The sequence below is a fragment of the Chelmon rostratus genome, chromosome 18 (genome assembly GCF_017976325.1).
Source record: "Chelmon rostratus isolate fCheRos1 chromosome 18, fCheRos1.pri, whole genome shotgun sequence".
NCBI classification, from domain to species: domain Eukaryota; kingdom Metazoa; phylum Chordata; class Actinopteri; order Chaetodontiformes; family Chaetodontidae; genus Chelmon; species Chelmon rostratus.
Genome location: NC_055675.1, coordinates 22,557,447 through 22,573,896, shown reverse-complemented (window position 1 = coordinate 22,573,896; position 16,450 = coordinate 22,557,447). Strand labels below are relative to the sequence as shown.

Genomic DNA, 16,450 nt, shown 5'->3' with positions numbered 1-16,450 from the left:
CGTCCAAATTTGCACCCACGAGGTCTTTTTATTACTCAGCGAAAGAGAAAAAGTTGTTCATCTTCATCATCATCATACAATAATCAGCACAGTAACAGAATCAAAAGCAGTGATTTTTACTTCAAACTTTTTTATTACAAAATATAAATGGCAAAAAAAGCTTTTTTATTCTTTAGCTAAAACAAAGACATGTGATCGGTGTCAGACATTAATGTTTACAGTAAAATAAAGCTTTTTTTCTTTTTTTTTGTAGATTAGCATGCTACAGGTGATACAGTACAGGTGTTAGTGCTCCCCCTGAAACTAAAGGGATGAAAAAGAGATGAGAGCTGACGCCTCAGATGGAAAACAGAACTTTCCCTCCACCTCAGATCCGTTTTCACACAAATCCCACCAGCTCCATCAAGTTTGATCAGAGTTGATTATACATCCTGCAGAGTCATAATAACCTTTTTAATGTTCCTCATGAATTGTGGCACAAGTCATCACTTTAACTGACCCACCGACAATGTGGGAGCGAACAAGGAGCCTATAGAGACAAAGCATCATCAAATATCAAGACGCAGCTTGAGAATTAATCATTTGGCCAAACTGTAATTTAACAAATTAAATATTTAGTGCAGGTCGTGTTTTTAGTTTAGTAACGTGTCATTTTCACTTCAAGCATCAAAACATTTACAGCGCTGCTCGTATCCAGATTAAATCTGTCCAAATGTCAAAGTGAAATCCAGTCAGACCCGACAGTTTCCAAAAGTCCAGAGCGGGGGGAGTGTGTGCGAGCAGGGTGAGGGTGGAGGTGAGGGTGGGGTGAAGCCGGGGGGACAGGGGGTCTGAGAAGTCCGGTTCCATATTTTCCAACAAAGTCTTTAAACAACACTTAGTTTACATTTTACTCGTGGATGCTGTGACGCGTAAATTGGCACCATTTGTGCGTAAAATGCTGTGGAGAAGAAGGCAGGCGCGCAAACAACAACTAACGTCAGAGGTCTGGAATATTAATGAGGCATTTTAAAAAATGGAGCTTTACTTCCCGACCTCGTCGAGGACTTTGCGGTTGAGCTGAGCCTGCTCCCTCTGGCTCTCCATCTTGGCCATCTGGATCATATTCCTCAGCAGGTGGAAGGTCAGGTCGATGGACAGCGGCGGCTCTTCGCTCCGCTTCAGCAGCTGCGCCGCCGTCCTCACCGCCTCCTCCTCCTCCTCCTGGCTCTCCTCCTCAGGTGGGAGCAGCCGCAGGGGGTCCGGGTTCCTGCTTTGGAGGAACCTCAGGATGTTGTCGCCCAGCAGATCCGAGGCGGTGCTGTCCCCGGCGGCGGCCGCTCTCAGAAGCACCTCGTTCAGTTGCTGCGTCTGGAGGCGGCCGCTGCCATCCAGCCAGCCGGGAGGGATGCGCGGTCTGCCGGCGGCGGGGCGGAGGTGCGATGAGAGGAGGACCGAGCAGAGGAGCAGGAGCAGGGGGACTGGCTTCATGTCCTGCAAGCACAAGTATTTAGTGAGAGGAGATGCAGACAGTTCATCACAAAATCATCAGGAAAATGTGAACAGTCAGTCACGTTAAACACTGTTTGTTGCGCCATTTGCAGTTTTTTTTTTCAGTCAGACATTAATGATCGTTAATGAAGTCAATCAGCTTTATGCTGAGAGTCAAAGTTCATTTAATTTCTGCAGATCTTCACCATGCAATCTGTCTCTAATTCCAGTAAACTTAAAACAGGCCTTTGTAACGAAGAGCTGCCTGTTTGTGTGAATCATCTTAAAATTTACATCCATCTCCTGCAAGAAAAGCAGATAAGAAGATTTTTGAACTTTTAAGCAGATTCAACTTGATTAAAAAGTTCAAAAATGAGAAGTTCTCATCGACATCAGCTGAATTTAACAGAAAACAGAATAAAAACTCGGATTTCTAAACGTGTCGAGATGATGCTGATCTGCCTGCACCGTCTCTTTCCACCTGTCGTGTTCTGGCCACCACAAATATCCAACTCATCACCTTCACACTGCAAATGGAAGTAAAGGAGGCAGGTACTCACGTTATTCCGTCCAGATGCTTCAGCTGAACTTTGCGGTCGGCCGCTGGGATCTCAGGTCGGAGCCGAGTCTGAAGAGCCCCTGTGAGGACGGAGGGTTTTATACATCCAGCCTGCCGCTTTGACGTCAATGCGAGCACAGAGAGCGGCTTGGAAAGTGGACAAGTATCGAGACCACAAGGCAGTGCAGTCCCGAGGGACAGCTGGGGATGCTGCCATCGACAGAAAATAATCATTCGGCTTTATTTGCTATGCGGGTTGAGGTGAGGGTCGTCCCAGAGGGGGCTCCAGGGGGTCTCTGAGGTTGGTGAGTCATTCAGAAAGTTCCCTTCAGGTTCGAAGGGATCATGAATAAAATGATCAACTCTTCTCTCCTTGATCATATTCCCTGATTGTTTTTAGAAATGTGAATGAATTGGTGCAATTTGTGTTTGGAAACTTGCACCAAATTTCCCTTCAAGGACTTAAAGTCATTCTGAATCTGAACTGAATTCTGAGTTTGGAGATTTAATAACACCTGTTATCACAGTCAACCTAATGCAGGTTTTACATGAAGGATGGAGGTGAGCGCCTGTGGATCAAAAGCCAGAGTGATGCAACAAGAGAAAAAACACAATCAAACACTGTTAATATTCTTCTCACATCAGTGAGTTAATTCAACTCTTCGTTTTTGACCAGCTGCCTTATAAAGAAACGTTGTCACTTCCTTCCGTCCAGCCAGATGACTTGTTTTAGACACTGGACTGTTTGCTGTGAGCTAAAAGAAGAAAAAGGGGAGTGAATGTGGGATCTGTCCGCGGTGCTGAAGCTCCGCTCCTCACTCACATGATGAGAAGTCACATCCAGAATTACATGGAAATGAAACCAGAGTTTCTGAGGTGTTTACATACAGCTGAGGGCCAGGTAACTGCAGTTTACAAACGTCCCAGGAGGCCTCGAAGGCAGCACGTTGCTAATATAATACAATTATTCAAGTCTCTAACTGGGAAATGGTTGGTGCCTTAAACCTTAACTCAGCCACTTGGCAAACTTACTATTTTAGTTAAATGCTCCTGAAACCTGTTATTTAAATTAGCTGTTTATTAACATTTTCTGCCAAGTTTAGATCCTCTTTGGTTTTCTGTATTTCTGCTTTTCTCTGTTTTCCTTCTGATAGCTTGAAGTTGGTGTTTAAATCTAAACTGGGTGACAGTTGTGGGCTCACTTACTTATTTTTCAAGGCCACATTGAAGCCATGAGAGGTGTTAAAGGAACTGAAACTGCTGCATATTGAGTCACGAACGAGTTTTTCGGGGTCTTTAAAGGAGAAGCTTAAAGCCCTTCAGGTGCATTTACATATTTAAGACCAGATGCAGTTGGTGAAAATGATTCTGTCATTTGTTTGTATCAGACAGAGTCAATAAGTGTTTTTTTTAATGCAAATACACATTTAATTTATGACTCTGAAATTGAAAGACTGTCACAAATCATCAAATGTGTAGATCAACACAAATAACTGGCATCGGTAGTTCCTCTGAAAAAAAAAACGAGCATCATTAGTGGTGCTCAAAAAGCCTTTTACAGCCTACATTCAGTCTCTGCCTGTGACGGCTTCAGGCTGAACGTTTTCGATACAGATGTCAGCTCCATCATGTACACGTTAGAGCGCTAATAAGACTACGCACGGTATCTTAATTTAATTACCTTGATTTAAATGGAATAACACAGCAGGCCTTGGTGCTGAATCAAAAAAGGATTCCAGATTTCTGGGGAGAGGCTCATACGCGTCGGGGAAAGAGGCTATTTGGCGGATTTTCAATGGATTCGTCAGACGTTTTCCGCTTGCTTTTCCCTGATTTAGCCCGAGTGTTTGTGTGGAGGGAAAAAAAAAGTGTGCAGTTAATTTGGTTGACAGCCCAGCTCAGCAGCCTCCACGGCTGCCTCCAAACAAACCAAAGCGGAGTCGGCCACAAAAGTTAGCGAGGTCAAACGCACCATTGACAAAACTTTATTCACTCATCTGCCAGAGACGGCCTGTTTTTACAAATGTGCACATTGTGAGTATAAAGATTGCATTTACTTTGAAAAATAAAGATGACACCCAGACGTCAGCAGTGATTGTCGGTGCACTGATGGATTTCTGGGTCTTTTTTGTTGTTTAGTGGTGAATTTTCAGCAGCTATGTGATGCAGCTTGACAGAATAGACACAACAGCCAGTTAGCTTAGCTTAGCATAAAGACTAGAAACTGCTAGTGTAGCTGCAGTGCAAAGGTAACAAGTCCACCAAACAGTACGATGATTAAAATCTGTACATAAAAACAAAGTGTTAAAATGACAAGTTGCAGAATTACAGGTGTTACCGTCTATTTGGACAGTTGCCAGGCAACCAGCAAACACACAAGGACGCTGACAGTCATCAGGAAACAGCCTGGAGTACATCTTAAACAAACAGACATGCTAATCAGTGGCATAAATTAAGCCAGTGCCATTATCCCAAAGTTTGATTGGCTGTCTGCCCAGCAGGAGGCGGGGCCTCAGTTTAAAGCACCTGTTTGATTTTGAGTACTTTTAAATGTGTGTTTTTGTTTCTTTTTGTTATCAGTTTACTTTTGGAAGTTCAATTTCTTTTTGAGGACTTAGTATGAGTATAGAGGCTAAACATAATGTTTGTGTGGCGTTGAACCTAATTAACTATTTATCTTTTCAATTAAAAAACAAACACAGGAATTTAAGAAATTCTAAGATAATTTGTAATTAGTTGTGAGAAATGATAAATTAATGCTATCCTGACGTGTGTGTGTGTGTGTGTGTACTTCTTGCAGTGTGGACACGCCACCCGATACAGGTGCAGGTCAGTGATTTTGCCTCCTTCAGACAGAGCTAGCTGTTTCCAGACTTTGCTAAGCTAGGCTAATTGGCTGCAGAGCTGTAGCCCTACATTAACTAATAACTAGCAAATAAGCGTATTTCCAGTCAGACTATTCTTTGTCCACCAGGTGTTGTTGTCAGTCGTTCAGCGTCAGAGAACAGCTGCTTCCCAGAGCCGTGAGGTTTTTTTTTTTTAACCAGACAAATGACGCAAGTTACTTCACCCACAGAAGCCTCAATAGACCAGAATGCTTTGCATCCTGCATCTGACGAGACGTGTACATTTATAACAGAAATGTAAAAACAGGTTGAGGGCTGTTAAAAAGGCATTTTGCTGAAGGACAGAGACGAGGCAGGAAAAGACAAAGTGATTAAACCAAATATGGAAATGACATCATTATAAAATGTGGAACAAATTACAATTCTGAGGTTCAAGTTCCTTCATTATAAGACAGAACATGGTAATATTAATGTGTAAAAAAACTATTCTGTACCACAGTGATTTCAAGTGATTAACAATACATTAACCGCATTACAAAAGTTTCCTCTGCAGCCAGTAGGTGTAAATGTATGAGTGTGTGTGTATGTGTGCGTATGTGTGGCTACACTGCAGCACCACTGCCAAATCCCATTTCCATAAATAACAAACTTTCACAGACATTTCTGCAAATGCAAGTTTGACTTTCAAGTGTGAATGTGTCATTCAGAGTAGACGAGCACTTTCTCCCGACCTTCATCACTGACTCAGTCACAGTTTTACACATTGGAAATATCAGAAGACTAAGTAGCATGAAGTAAGTTAGACCAGAACGGCCCATGTCACACACACTACAAATGAGTGTAAATCATCATCCTCATCATCATCAACAGCAACACAGGCCGGACTTGCGATCAGCGTTCACATCTTATTGGCCTTCCAGGTCAGGTAGGAGTTCCAACCAACAGCAACAATCTGGACGACGGCCAACCTGCGAGCAGCGTCGGATGAGTTTCATCGAGAGAGATTGTGACATTTCAGAGGTTTTCATCATTGATGATTACGAGTTCATGAAAACTATGAATGACTTTCAGCTTTGCAACAAACAGGGAGCAAGAAAAGCCAAAATTAGACTTTTTAAAACTTCTTCAGGCGAAACAGACACTGAATATTTAGATTCTTTGAACTTTACGTGTGGTCAGGTGAGCTGATTGTATGTTAATGAAGCCATAACTCTTACCTGTGGTGTAGTGGAATGAAGTAGAAGTTGGCAATCTGGACTGGGGGCCACAGCTGAAACACAAACAGTCAACATTCAGACGATTTATGAGCTCAAGTGAAAATTTATTTCAATCAACAGATTTTAATCAACCAGATATTTTACTTCACAAGCAGATGTCAATAAAGCGGTGAATTATACAGGATAGACTTACGTAATAATTGGAGATCAGAGCATCTGTGTAGTCCTGAGAACAAGTTAAAAAACACTTATTAATTAAATCGACATCATAACGAGTCACTTTTAATCACGGGGGCTAAAAGTAGCTTTTAACTAGCTAAGAAAAGTGTTTAATCTAAGAGTAACAAAGGCGTAGTCAGTGAATTTATTTAGAAAAAGTCTCAGTTTAGCATTAATTCAAGAATCAAACGGCTCAAACTGTCTCTGCACTGAAATGAGTTTTTGAAGAAGTTGCTGATGGTTGAGTTTGTTTGGATGTTGAACATCCGTAAAGACACCTGAAACCTTCTGGCCTCCAAACGCAGGCATCAGGTTCAGCCCTCCAACATTTTCCATCAGCGAACAGGTGAAAGTGCCAGTGGGGGACGATGTGAGGAATGGTGATGCGATGAAGCTGCAGGTGATGCGGGGTTTCATTCCAAAACAATGCAGGATGGACGTTTTATAGCCAGAAACATCAGCAGCAGGCCAAGTAACTGTTGAGTAACTGCTAATGATGGACATCTCTATCAACCCCCGACAGATCCACTATATTCTAATCAGCTTGTAGTCTGACACAGCAAAAATCTGTTTTCCTTTAATGTTGACTATTCAGGCCAAAGATATGTGACTGCATTTAAAAGCAGGATTTAATTAAGAAACTTTATGTAACGGAGGCTAGCTGTGAAACAATGACTACCTGCTGCATTTCCGAAAGGATACTGATGTAAGCTTCAGTCTCTGTTCACTGGGCTTTTTATCTTTAATCAATAAATAGATGAGCAATAATTTTGTAAAGCGTTACATCATTATTGTTGGCTAAAATCAGCACTGTGACACCATTAATACATGAGTTAGAATCACGGACCACGTTAGCTTGTGAGCTAGCCAACTATAACCTATCCACACAGTCGTATTTTTGCTGGCGATAATGCTAGCAAGCAAACCAGCAAATGTTAGCCAGTTAGCTTTAACTCAGCTACGCTGCATGGATGTGGTGTTGGTTTTTTTGTAACTGATAGTAAATTCCAAACAGCAACTAATCATCTACCAGCCAGATTAGCCGCAGTCATCTGGGTGAATTAGCTGATGTTAAGACAGTATTTTGCTACACTGGCTGGCAATTCATCTGCGTTAGCAAGCAAGCTAACGCTAGCTAGCATTAGTTAGCTACAACCACGATATGACAATGTATTTCACACAGTTTGCAGTAATGTTGACTTTTGACTTTGTGTCGGAAGGCTCAATTTCTAAACTAACGTTAGCTAACATTAGCTGGTCATTTCTTGACATTAGCGAACTGAATTTCTCAGCTAAAGTTAGCTAACATTAGGCCGTCATTTGTTGACGTTGGCGGACTCTAGTTTTGAAGCTAATGTTAGCTAGTGTTGCACATCGTTGGCACTGCAGGACAGCAGAAGAGAGGCACTTTAAAATTAGCATAAACGTCACAGAGTTTAATTCATGTAAACTGCTTCATTCTGTGCCTTTAACTTAAAAACGTGTGCTAGTTTTTGCTAAATGATGAAACAGCAGGTGGAAGATGCAGACTTTCACTTCACAGTAAATATCTCTCTCACACACACACACACACACACACACACACACACACACACACACACACACACACCCCTATGTCATCTCCTGAAAGGTCACCTCAACGTGTCTCGATGTATAAAAACAACAAGGCAATGTTCCAGTTACAGTCTGTTTCTCGTTTTTTGTTTTCTAATTAAGGCCGAACAAGGTGTTTCAGCACCTGAGGTGAAATGACCCGATGACTGCGTCAGAGACACGTCTGACATGTTTCCTCACGCACTCGGGAGAAGACGGGACCTTTCTCGGCTCTGCTAAACTGAAAGCACTTCAGCGTCTTTACTGCAGTAACAGGAAGTGATGCAAGTCATGTGACACCAGACAGACAACATGAAGAGGAAGTCGAATGTTTTTCCACAGTTTTAATGATTTATTCTGTTTTGCTGTTTCCTGTTATGATTCTACATCCTAACTCTAATCAGACTTCCTGTTCTAGAGCTCACAAACAGTTCATTTCAGTCACTTAATCAGCTGTTTGTCGTCTTAATTAACTGACTATTTCTTGGTGCTGTTCAACATCACCACATTCGTATGTTCAGTAGGGCCTACAAAAAATAAAATAAATAAAAACAGTCCAGAAATATCTCAACAACGACTGGGTGGCTTGTCATCACATTTAGTCGATGCTCATGGTCCCCAGATGATGCATCCTGATGACTTTTCCTCTGGCGCCACCATGAGGTTGACATTTGTGGTTCATGGTAAAATATCTCAACCAGTGTTGGAATATAATCTTGTTAATCCACGACTGCTAGGGGTGGCCGGAAATGTAACTAAATACTTTTTCAAATGAATACGATATCAGACAAACGCAGCCCCAGATTTAACATTTTATGACGTATCGTCACCCGACCTCACGGTGGCGCAGGACAGCTCAGGCAGTGTTAGCTTGCATTTCATCGTAGTGATTGTGATGTTTCTCACATAAACTGTTGAAATCATTAAATATAATTAATAACTACATCACCTTCTACCAAATCCTGCTGTCTAACCAAGACAAGATAGCTTACAGGTGGGAATGCTAGTCAGTGCTGCCCTCTGGTGGTCGGGAGTGTTAGTAACTCCTATCATTACAGTGATACCTGGTACAATAAGAGATACAGTGATTGGTAAAGTACTGCTATTACTTTTGAGAGAAGTAGCTACTAAGTGCAATTAATTTCTTATTTTTAGTTAATTGCACAACACTGAACTCAACAAACACACTGAGACTGATCAGTAAGCAACAATCAGTAGGTGGAGTTCAGGTTTTTTTGCTGTCCCAGGTAAAAACTTAAGACAAAGAACAGGTAAGCAACAGGTTAACAACAATAATAACAATAACAGTCTGCCTGCACCTGTGTCAGGCTTCAACACGGTTTGTTCGACGGCTCCATTAATTTTCGTGTCGCATTTCCTCAGCACCACACTCGGCTGTAATGAGCCCATTTGTCATTTATTTTCTGTCCTTTCTGGCATTTACCAGGTTGGCCTTTCAGCTCCACGCGCCTCCTTTGGTAAATAATTGATAGTGACCAGCCGCACGTTGGGTAAGCAAGGTGGCGTTTGAGCAGCTGGCACAAGATGACACACACACACACACACACACACACGTATATATGAAGGTATGAGTCACTCCAGCTATTTCCACAGCCCCCCCGCCCCCCTCGTCTCTTCCTCCATCTCAGGAAATAGCTTCTAATAATAATAATGAGAGGTGAGTGTTGGAGGTCAGATGCTGCACCTACGATGAAAACCAAACTTCCTCTGTGTGCTCACTTACCTGGACCGGCTTCATACAGACAAAACACTGATCTCCAGCCAGTCGGTGTCAACTCTCAAGTATAAGTATAGAAGACCAGGCGAGTCACATCACTAACGAAGAGTTAATTACCAACTTTATGACAATCGAATGGAGTCAGACTATTTTTCAGGGTGTAGGGGGACTGGAAGCTTTCCCAGCATGCACTGGTGGAACTAATTAAGAGTGTCCAGTCATGGGGAGAAAATACAAACTCCCTGAAGAAGAGAGGGGGATGATAACCTTCCTCTCCTGCTGCTCTCGCTGCGCCGCCGTGATGCGGCGGTGAAACAAAGCCAACTCACCCTCTTGAGCTTGCTGACGTTCTCCTCCACCGTCAGTCCGTTCAGAGCGCCGGAGATGCCGAGAAACGCTCCCAGGAAACCCGGAGCGAAGCACAACTACGAACGCACACAGAGGGAAGGAGTGATTTCAGGCCGACAGAGAAAACAAAGTGAATTAAAGAGGTTTTCTCTGCTAACTGCTCGTTCTGCAGAAACTCAGCTTTCATGTTAAAATGTGAAACCTCAGTTTTCAACATAAAGACGATGGTACAGTTTCACTAAAGCGTCTTCCACTTGAAGTTTGATGGGAAGATGATTTTTGTACATGTTAATTATATATTATAACACTAAATTGATTTTGATGAAGTGAAATTGAAGTGATTTTTATCTTCAGAATTAAGAAAATAAACAAAGCTACTCTTGTCCACGTAAGTGCATTTTAAGTTAATTTTATTATACATTAAGAACTGCCTGGTAAAAGGAAATACATTTTTAATAGACTTTGTTTAATCCCTGAAATATCTGCGACCTGACGTGTGACAGGTCCTGAAAACTGACGAATATCTGATCGAATATAACAGAAACCTGCCTGAACGTCGAGGCTCGGAGCGACTGACATGTTTCCAGACATTCATGGTACAGAGGAGAATCTGTGATTCAGGTCTGACCAGAAAACTCTTCTTCTTTGCTTTTTATGTGCTCTGATGAAGAATTTGGCTAAAATAAGCTGCATTTTACTGTTCATGCATTTAATGAGAAAACTTTTAACTGATTGTGTTCTCTCAATATTAGGGAATCTGTCTGTCTGTCTGTCTGTCAACTCAGAACAGCCGACTAGTCTAAAAGTAAGAAAACACGATCACGTGTGGAACTAGAACCAGAACCTCAAACTAAACTTCCAGCTTCTCGAGGTTTGGTTGTTGTAAAGGACAATTTGTGAATTTGTGCAGCCCGACACTCTCATTCCTTTAATTCGTCATAATTAAGATTTTCTGCACTTCATTTACATCATTTATGCTTAAAAAAGATCACAGTCGATCAGATGCAATGAATGAATTTAGGACAGGAGGGTCAGGGAGAGAGGGGGGGGTCACAGAAGACTGTTCAGGCCTCTTTGTTCCAAACTCCTGACAAAATTTGACAGTTTTGTCCCGTCAGCCCGACACCGAGGCGCCTGTCAGCCTGATCTGAGGGAATTGTTTCTCCGTGCACCCTGTTAGCCACAATTAGCGAGCGAGCTTGAAACACTCACGACAGAACGAGTGCATCACTGAGCTCGTCTCCGCTTCCTCGTCTCTGACAAACAACAGGTACTGCAGCAGCAGCAGAAGAAGAAGACGAGGAAGAGGAAGAGAGGAAAACTATCACAGGTGCTTCTCTCACCTGGTCAACCAGCATTTTCTTCATGGCAGCACTTTTAGTTCCTCCAACCACCAGCTTGTCCAACACTTTGTACCAGCTGCTGATTACTGGACCCTTTGTGGCAGAACAAAGCAAAAATCACAATTAATTCTTCTTCAGTGGTTTTCAGCAACATTAGTCTGTGCACTCCGACTGCAGATTCACTCTGTTAAACTACCACAGTTCATATTTTATTGATGCAAGGACGATGTCCTGTCTTTCTAGATGAGCGAGCAAACACGTCTCAGTGCAACACGACTCCTGCGTGTCCACACATCGTCCCTCTATAATTCATAATGACGAGGCGGCCGATTGGAGGAGTTTACGGAAGCTTAAATAAACTTGAGTTGAAGCTCGACGGGTGAAACGAGAGAATTCACAAACATACAAAGGCATGAAGCAACACACCAGCATGCACACAGAACACGCAGATGAAAGTACATCATGCACGCATGCATGCACCCACAATACAATAAAAATAAACTTTATTTATAAGGCAAACCAGCAGATCGAGAGTTGAACGACAAGAGTGAAGGGGACACAACTTACCACGAAGAAGAAGCCGATGCTCATCATCCTGGCCGTCCGCCACATGTTGTGATGAGCCAGTCCTCTTCTCTCAATCACCTGTTGGGAGATGACATCGCCGACGCCCACTAAAGACCCTGGAGGACAAACAGGAGACAGGTGCAGTGTCTCAGACCAGTGGGCATGGCGGTACAGGTGTTCACAGATATGACACTTTCACTGCAGCGATAAGAAGAGGCAGAGGATTAGAAACAGTGTGCAGACGTTCTGGCAGCTCGGAGCGGTAACAGCACAGGTGGAGGTGATCCCATTACAAACGACTGCCTTCATTTAGGGGAGCTCGTTCCAGCGACCTGGTCCTGCACCTGCTGTCACGTCTTACTGGGATACTTGATGGAACTGAGCCACCATTAATGACGTGTTTCACCTGTGCTTCACCTGCTTTGACAAGTCAAAACATCCGCTGTGATAAAAGCTTCATTCCATCGAAAAATTGTGGAATTTAGACGATCTCCGTTCAGCTCATTCACATTTAGTGGCATTCCAGCACATAATCTGCGACTTAAAGAAGACCGGCCAATCAGCTGGCATTTCACCGACTACACTTTTAAACCTGACGGCCACACAACGCTTACATAATGTCACTGAACGTGTTAGCAGGCATCTGTGTATGAATCCAGCAGACATGCAGCAGCATTAGCATCTGTCTCCTTTTAGCTCTGGTTTGGTCTCCACCAGCTCCGGAGGGAAATATCTGTGTTCGCCAGCTAGCTGCTATGCTAACTGTGTCTGCCTGCAGTTTGCAGTCATGTTTTGCTTGTTTTCTGAAAGCCAGACTCAAAGCTACATGGGGCACGAAACAAAAGCACAGCTGCCAGTTAACTCCTCTCAGGATGATATTATCATAGACTCTTTCCGTCGTGACTCATGAAGACATAAAACACCTGTTCAGCAGGTGGAAAAAGCTCCAAACTGCACTGACATAATGTCACTGCAGCCCACATTCTGCCCCCCAGTTAAAATCAACAGCAGTGTTAGAACCTTTCCTTAAAATGTCAAGAGGGAACTAATAAAGGTAGTTAGAGTGACAAGGTGGACGCAGCAGACTCACACACTCGCCCCACAGAAAATGTCAGCTGTTCACCTTGACAGCAATAAATACGAGCATTTCCCGTCACTTCGACTCAGACGCCTCGATAAAGCTCAGGAGCTTCAGGCGCTCAGCGCTTCACTTTATGACTTCTGTTACAAACACACGGCGAGGTCACCGAGGGCTGGTGGAGAGAGGAAGCAGAGGACGAAGAAGCATCCTCACATCAGACGCCTCAAATCTGATCCCAAATCAGTGACGAGTGACCCGGTCAAAGCTCAAGCAGCATCACACAATCGCTCCAGTTTTTAACGTAAGTGCACATTCACAACAATAATAATAAATATAATAATAATAACAACAATAATAACAATAATAATCATAACATGTCAATATGTAATGTGATTTGGTTTTGCTGATTGTATTGAACAGCAAGAAAATTGTCCAACTGGTCAGAAAACTGAAGCCATATTTGAACGCTGCCCATTTAAATGAAACTATATTCAAACATTTGGTTCTGAAATGAATTTAAATATAACATGTAAGGTCTAATAAGCTGTGGTGGAAGAAGTACTCAGGTCCTTCACTCGAGTAAAAGTAGAAATACTACAGTCTAAAAATACTCCACTACAAGGTCATGAATGATAAATCTTATTAAAAGCACAGAAGTATTATCAGCAAAATGTACTTAAAGTATCAAAAGTAAAAGTATTAATTCTGCCCATTTTCATAGTTCTACTTTCATTCTGTTTTCAATGTTAACAAATACATGTAGGAGCATTTTACTGCTGTAGTTTATGAATGTGGAGCCAGTTTTAGATGTTTTGTACACTTCTGGATAGATTAGCAATAGAGCACAGCATCACATCATGATCATAATCATATCATGTTATTTTATATGAAAAGTAGCTATATGTGTCAAATAAATGTAGTGGAGTAAAAAGTACAGTATCTTCCTCTGGTAATGGAGTACAATTATAAAGTTGCATAAATGGAAATACTCATGTACGTAACGATATGAGTAAAAGCACTTTGTTCTGCTCCACTGCAGCTGATGATGCTGCTTCAAACAGCTGGCTCCACCTGGTGGTGGCTAAACGTTACTACACTGGCGGACCCAGAAGTGCTGCACATGTGTTGTAGAAGCATGAACATGAGGGAACTGCTCAGATATTTGGACATATGGAGAGTTAGACTCTGCAGTAACAGCATGTTCAGATGTATCCGTGGTTACAGCTCTAACATGCTTCCACACCTGAAAATATTTCCCAGCATGCCGCTGACTCTCAGGAGGGAGAAGCTTTAGGGATTTTGTGGATTTAAAGGGTCAAAGGTTCTTATTTCTGAAAGTGTCCCGACGTGTTCTGTGCTGCAAGAGCATCTATTGATCATTAATGGTGCAACAAACATTTTTATTGCTGATGAATCTATTGATTATGTTCTTTTACTCTTCAGACGTGAAAACTTAAAAGTCACTTTGTAGGACTGAGAGAGCATCTTTTCAAATCATGTCTTTTACCTGCAGGAAACAAATCCAACATGTGGTGACTTTATTGACAAAAGCTCACAAGTTACCAGAGGCTGAAACAAGCGTCTCATAGCTGCTGTCTAAAGATTCAAAAGGTTTTATAGTAATGCCCATTTACACGACGAAGAGGAGGAAAGCTACGATGTTCTGGAATTTGATAAACAGTAATCAGAGAGGGTTTCGTGTTTCTGTGGCCAGGCTGGCAGCGATTATTAGGAACAGATGGGAGAAGAATCTCGGTCCCTCTGGTCAAAGGTCTTTCCTCTTTGTTGATTCTGAAACTGAGGTGCACACCGAAGGTAAACTGGAGCAGAGGTCATGAAATGTGACCAGCAGTTCAACATTTTCAGAGCCTTTTTTTGTCGTAACTCAAACTTTATCTTGCAGAAAAGTGAGTTGAAGTGTGTTTCTGCACCATTTACTGCACATTCACAATGGCTAGTTTGGAGGAAGAGGTCGGTCAGCTGTCTTCAGGAAATAGCTGTTGGATATACATGAGGAGTGTGAGACAGAGTCGTTCCTACCAGCAGTCACTATCTGCACAGTCAGCGGGTATCTGGTCATCAGGACTTGGTAGGATTTCCACAGGCCTGCCATTCTCCCGCCTGGGAAGAAAAAAACCCACAAATCACATAGGGACCAGGATATTCCCATTCACCCACCCCGCCCACCGGAAGGCAACGTGACCCAAATCAAGCGACCCCGCTAATGAATGCCGTTATAGTGTCAATTTCGGCTTGTCGGTTAGTTTAACCAGGAGGTAGCGAAGTTAGCACTTTGTTAAAAACATATTTTATGTCAGTTCAACCTACAAAACCCGGGTTAACAAACACATTTTAAACATCACGTTTTCTGATCAATTTGGCAGGAAATAGTTGATCATTCAGCAACACGTCGAGTCTATTTTCAAACATTTTTCATCGACATTACATGCTAGCTAACACCGCCGACTGAAGACACGGCAGAATGGTTATAAAATAAAGTTAGTTTTATACTTTAGTATGTCTTTCTGAGTGAAATCTGTCAACACCGAATTTGAGAGTGGCTTCAAAGTATTTGGCGAAACACAAAAATCAGGTTTTGACAGATATGTACATTTATAAACAGCCGAGGAAACCTTAAACTGCCAAATTTTTGAATGCAGTTCGGCATCATTGTGGCTACGCTAACGTTAAAAGTAAATCTTGGATTAAGTTTCCAGTATTGAATTTGAACTAAGGTTAATTGCGTTTTAAAGCTCCTCGTTTCGAGCTAACAGCTGAAGTCTGTAACAGCATCAAAACAACCTCTAATGTTATTATCCTGAGTGCTGTAACCGGAAGACGACTGAGATGTTACTCACAGACGCGAACATCACCGTATGAAACTGTAACGTCTAATAATACTCGTTATATTGCAAATCAATGTAACTTACATGTGTGCCTACCTGAGCCCGGCTACAGAGTGCTGATGCCTTCACGGATCCGCATCAGCTCCGACATTTGCCCTCCACAGTAGTAAAAGGTCTCACATTTCATTAAGGGGCGTTCAGGTCATGTAAATAACACGAAGTTTTGGGGTGCTGTTATGCAAGTTAAGAAGTCAAGAGACCTTTGTCGTGAAGCAAAATATAAAACCTTCTGGTGAAATTTTCAAAACCTATTAGTCCAAGCAACAACTACAACAATAATACTAATAATCATAAAATAACTGAAGACCTATAACTTGTCAATTTCCCTTTATATTAAATGGCAAGAAATTAAAGATGTTGCATCAAGTGTTACTGCTCGGTCAGGTAGTGTCAGTAATATATTTGAATTAGTTAAAAACAATTGATGCAGTAAGAAAGAAAAGAACAAAAACACAAGTTTCTTTGTCGGCCATCAATAACACTTTGACACAATCAGTGCGAAAAAAAATAAATTGTCCTCCAATGATACCGTCATAATTATTTCGTGCTGACTGTATGCTGTC

General features: G+C 42.2%; 2 protein-coding genes across 2 annotated transcripts; both read right to left on the bottom strand.

Moving 5' to 3' along the window:
* Window positions 1-1,023: 1,023 nt before the first annotated feature.
* Window positions 1,024-1,470, bottom strand: uts1 (urotensin 1). Its single transcript, XM_041959190.1, has one exon. The coding sequence runs from the start codon at window positions 1,468-1,470 to the stop codon at window positions 1,024-1,026; it is 447 nt and encodes a 148-aa protein (XP_041815124.1).
* A 2,529-nt stretch (window positions 1,471-3,999) lies between these two features.
* Window positions 4,000-15,941, bottom strand: mpv17 (mitochondrial inner membrane protein MPV17). The gene is made up of 8 exons (XM_041959000.1): window positions 15,924-15,941; window positions 15,022-15,102; window positions 11,901-12,016; window positions 11,334-11,426; window positions 9,972-10,067; window positions 6,286-6,318; window positions 6,093-6,145; window positions 4,000-5,843 (listed from the first exon to the last, which is right to left on the bottom strand). The coding sequence occupies exons 2-8, from the start codon at window positions 15,092-15,094 to the stop codon at window positions 5,774-5,776; spliced, it is 534 nt and encodes a 177-aa protein (XP_041814934.1). The 5' UTR covers window positions 15,095-15,102; window positions 15,924-15,941; the 3' UTR covers window positions 4,000-5,773.
* Between the last annotated feature and the right edge of the window lie 509 nt (window positions 15,942-16,450).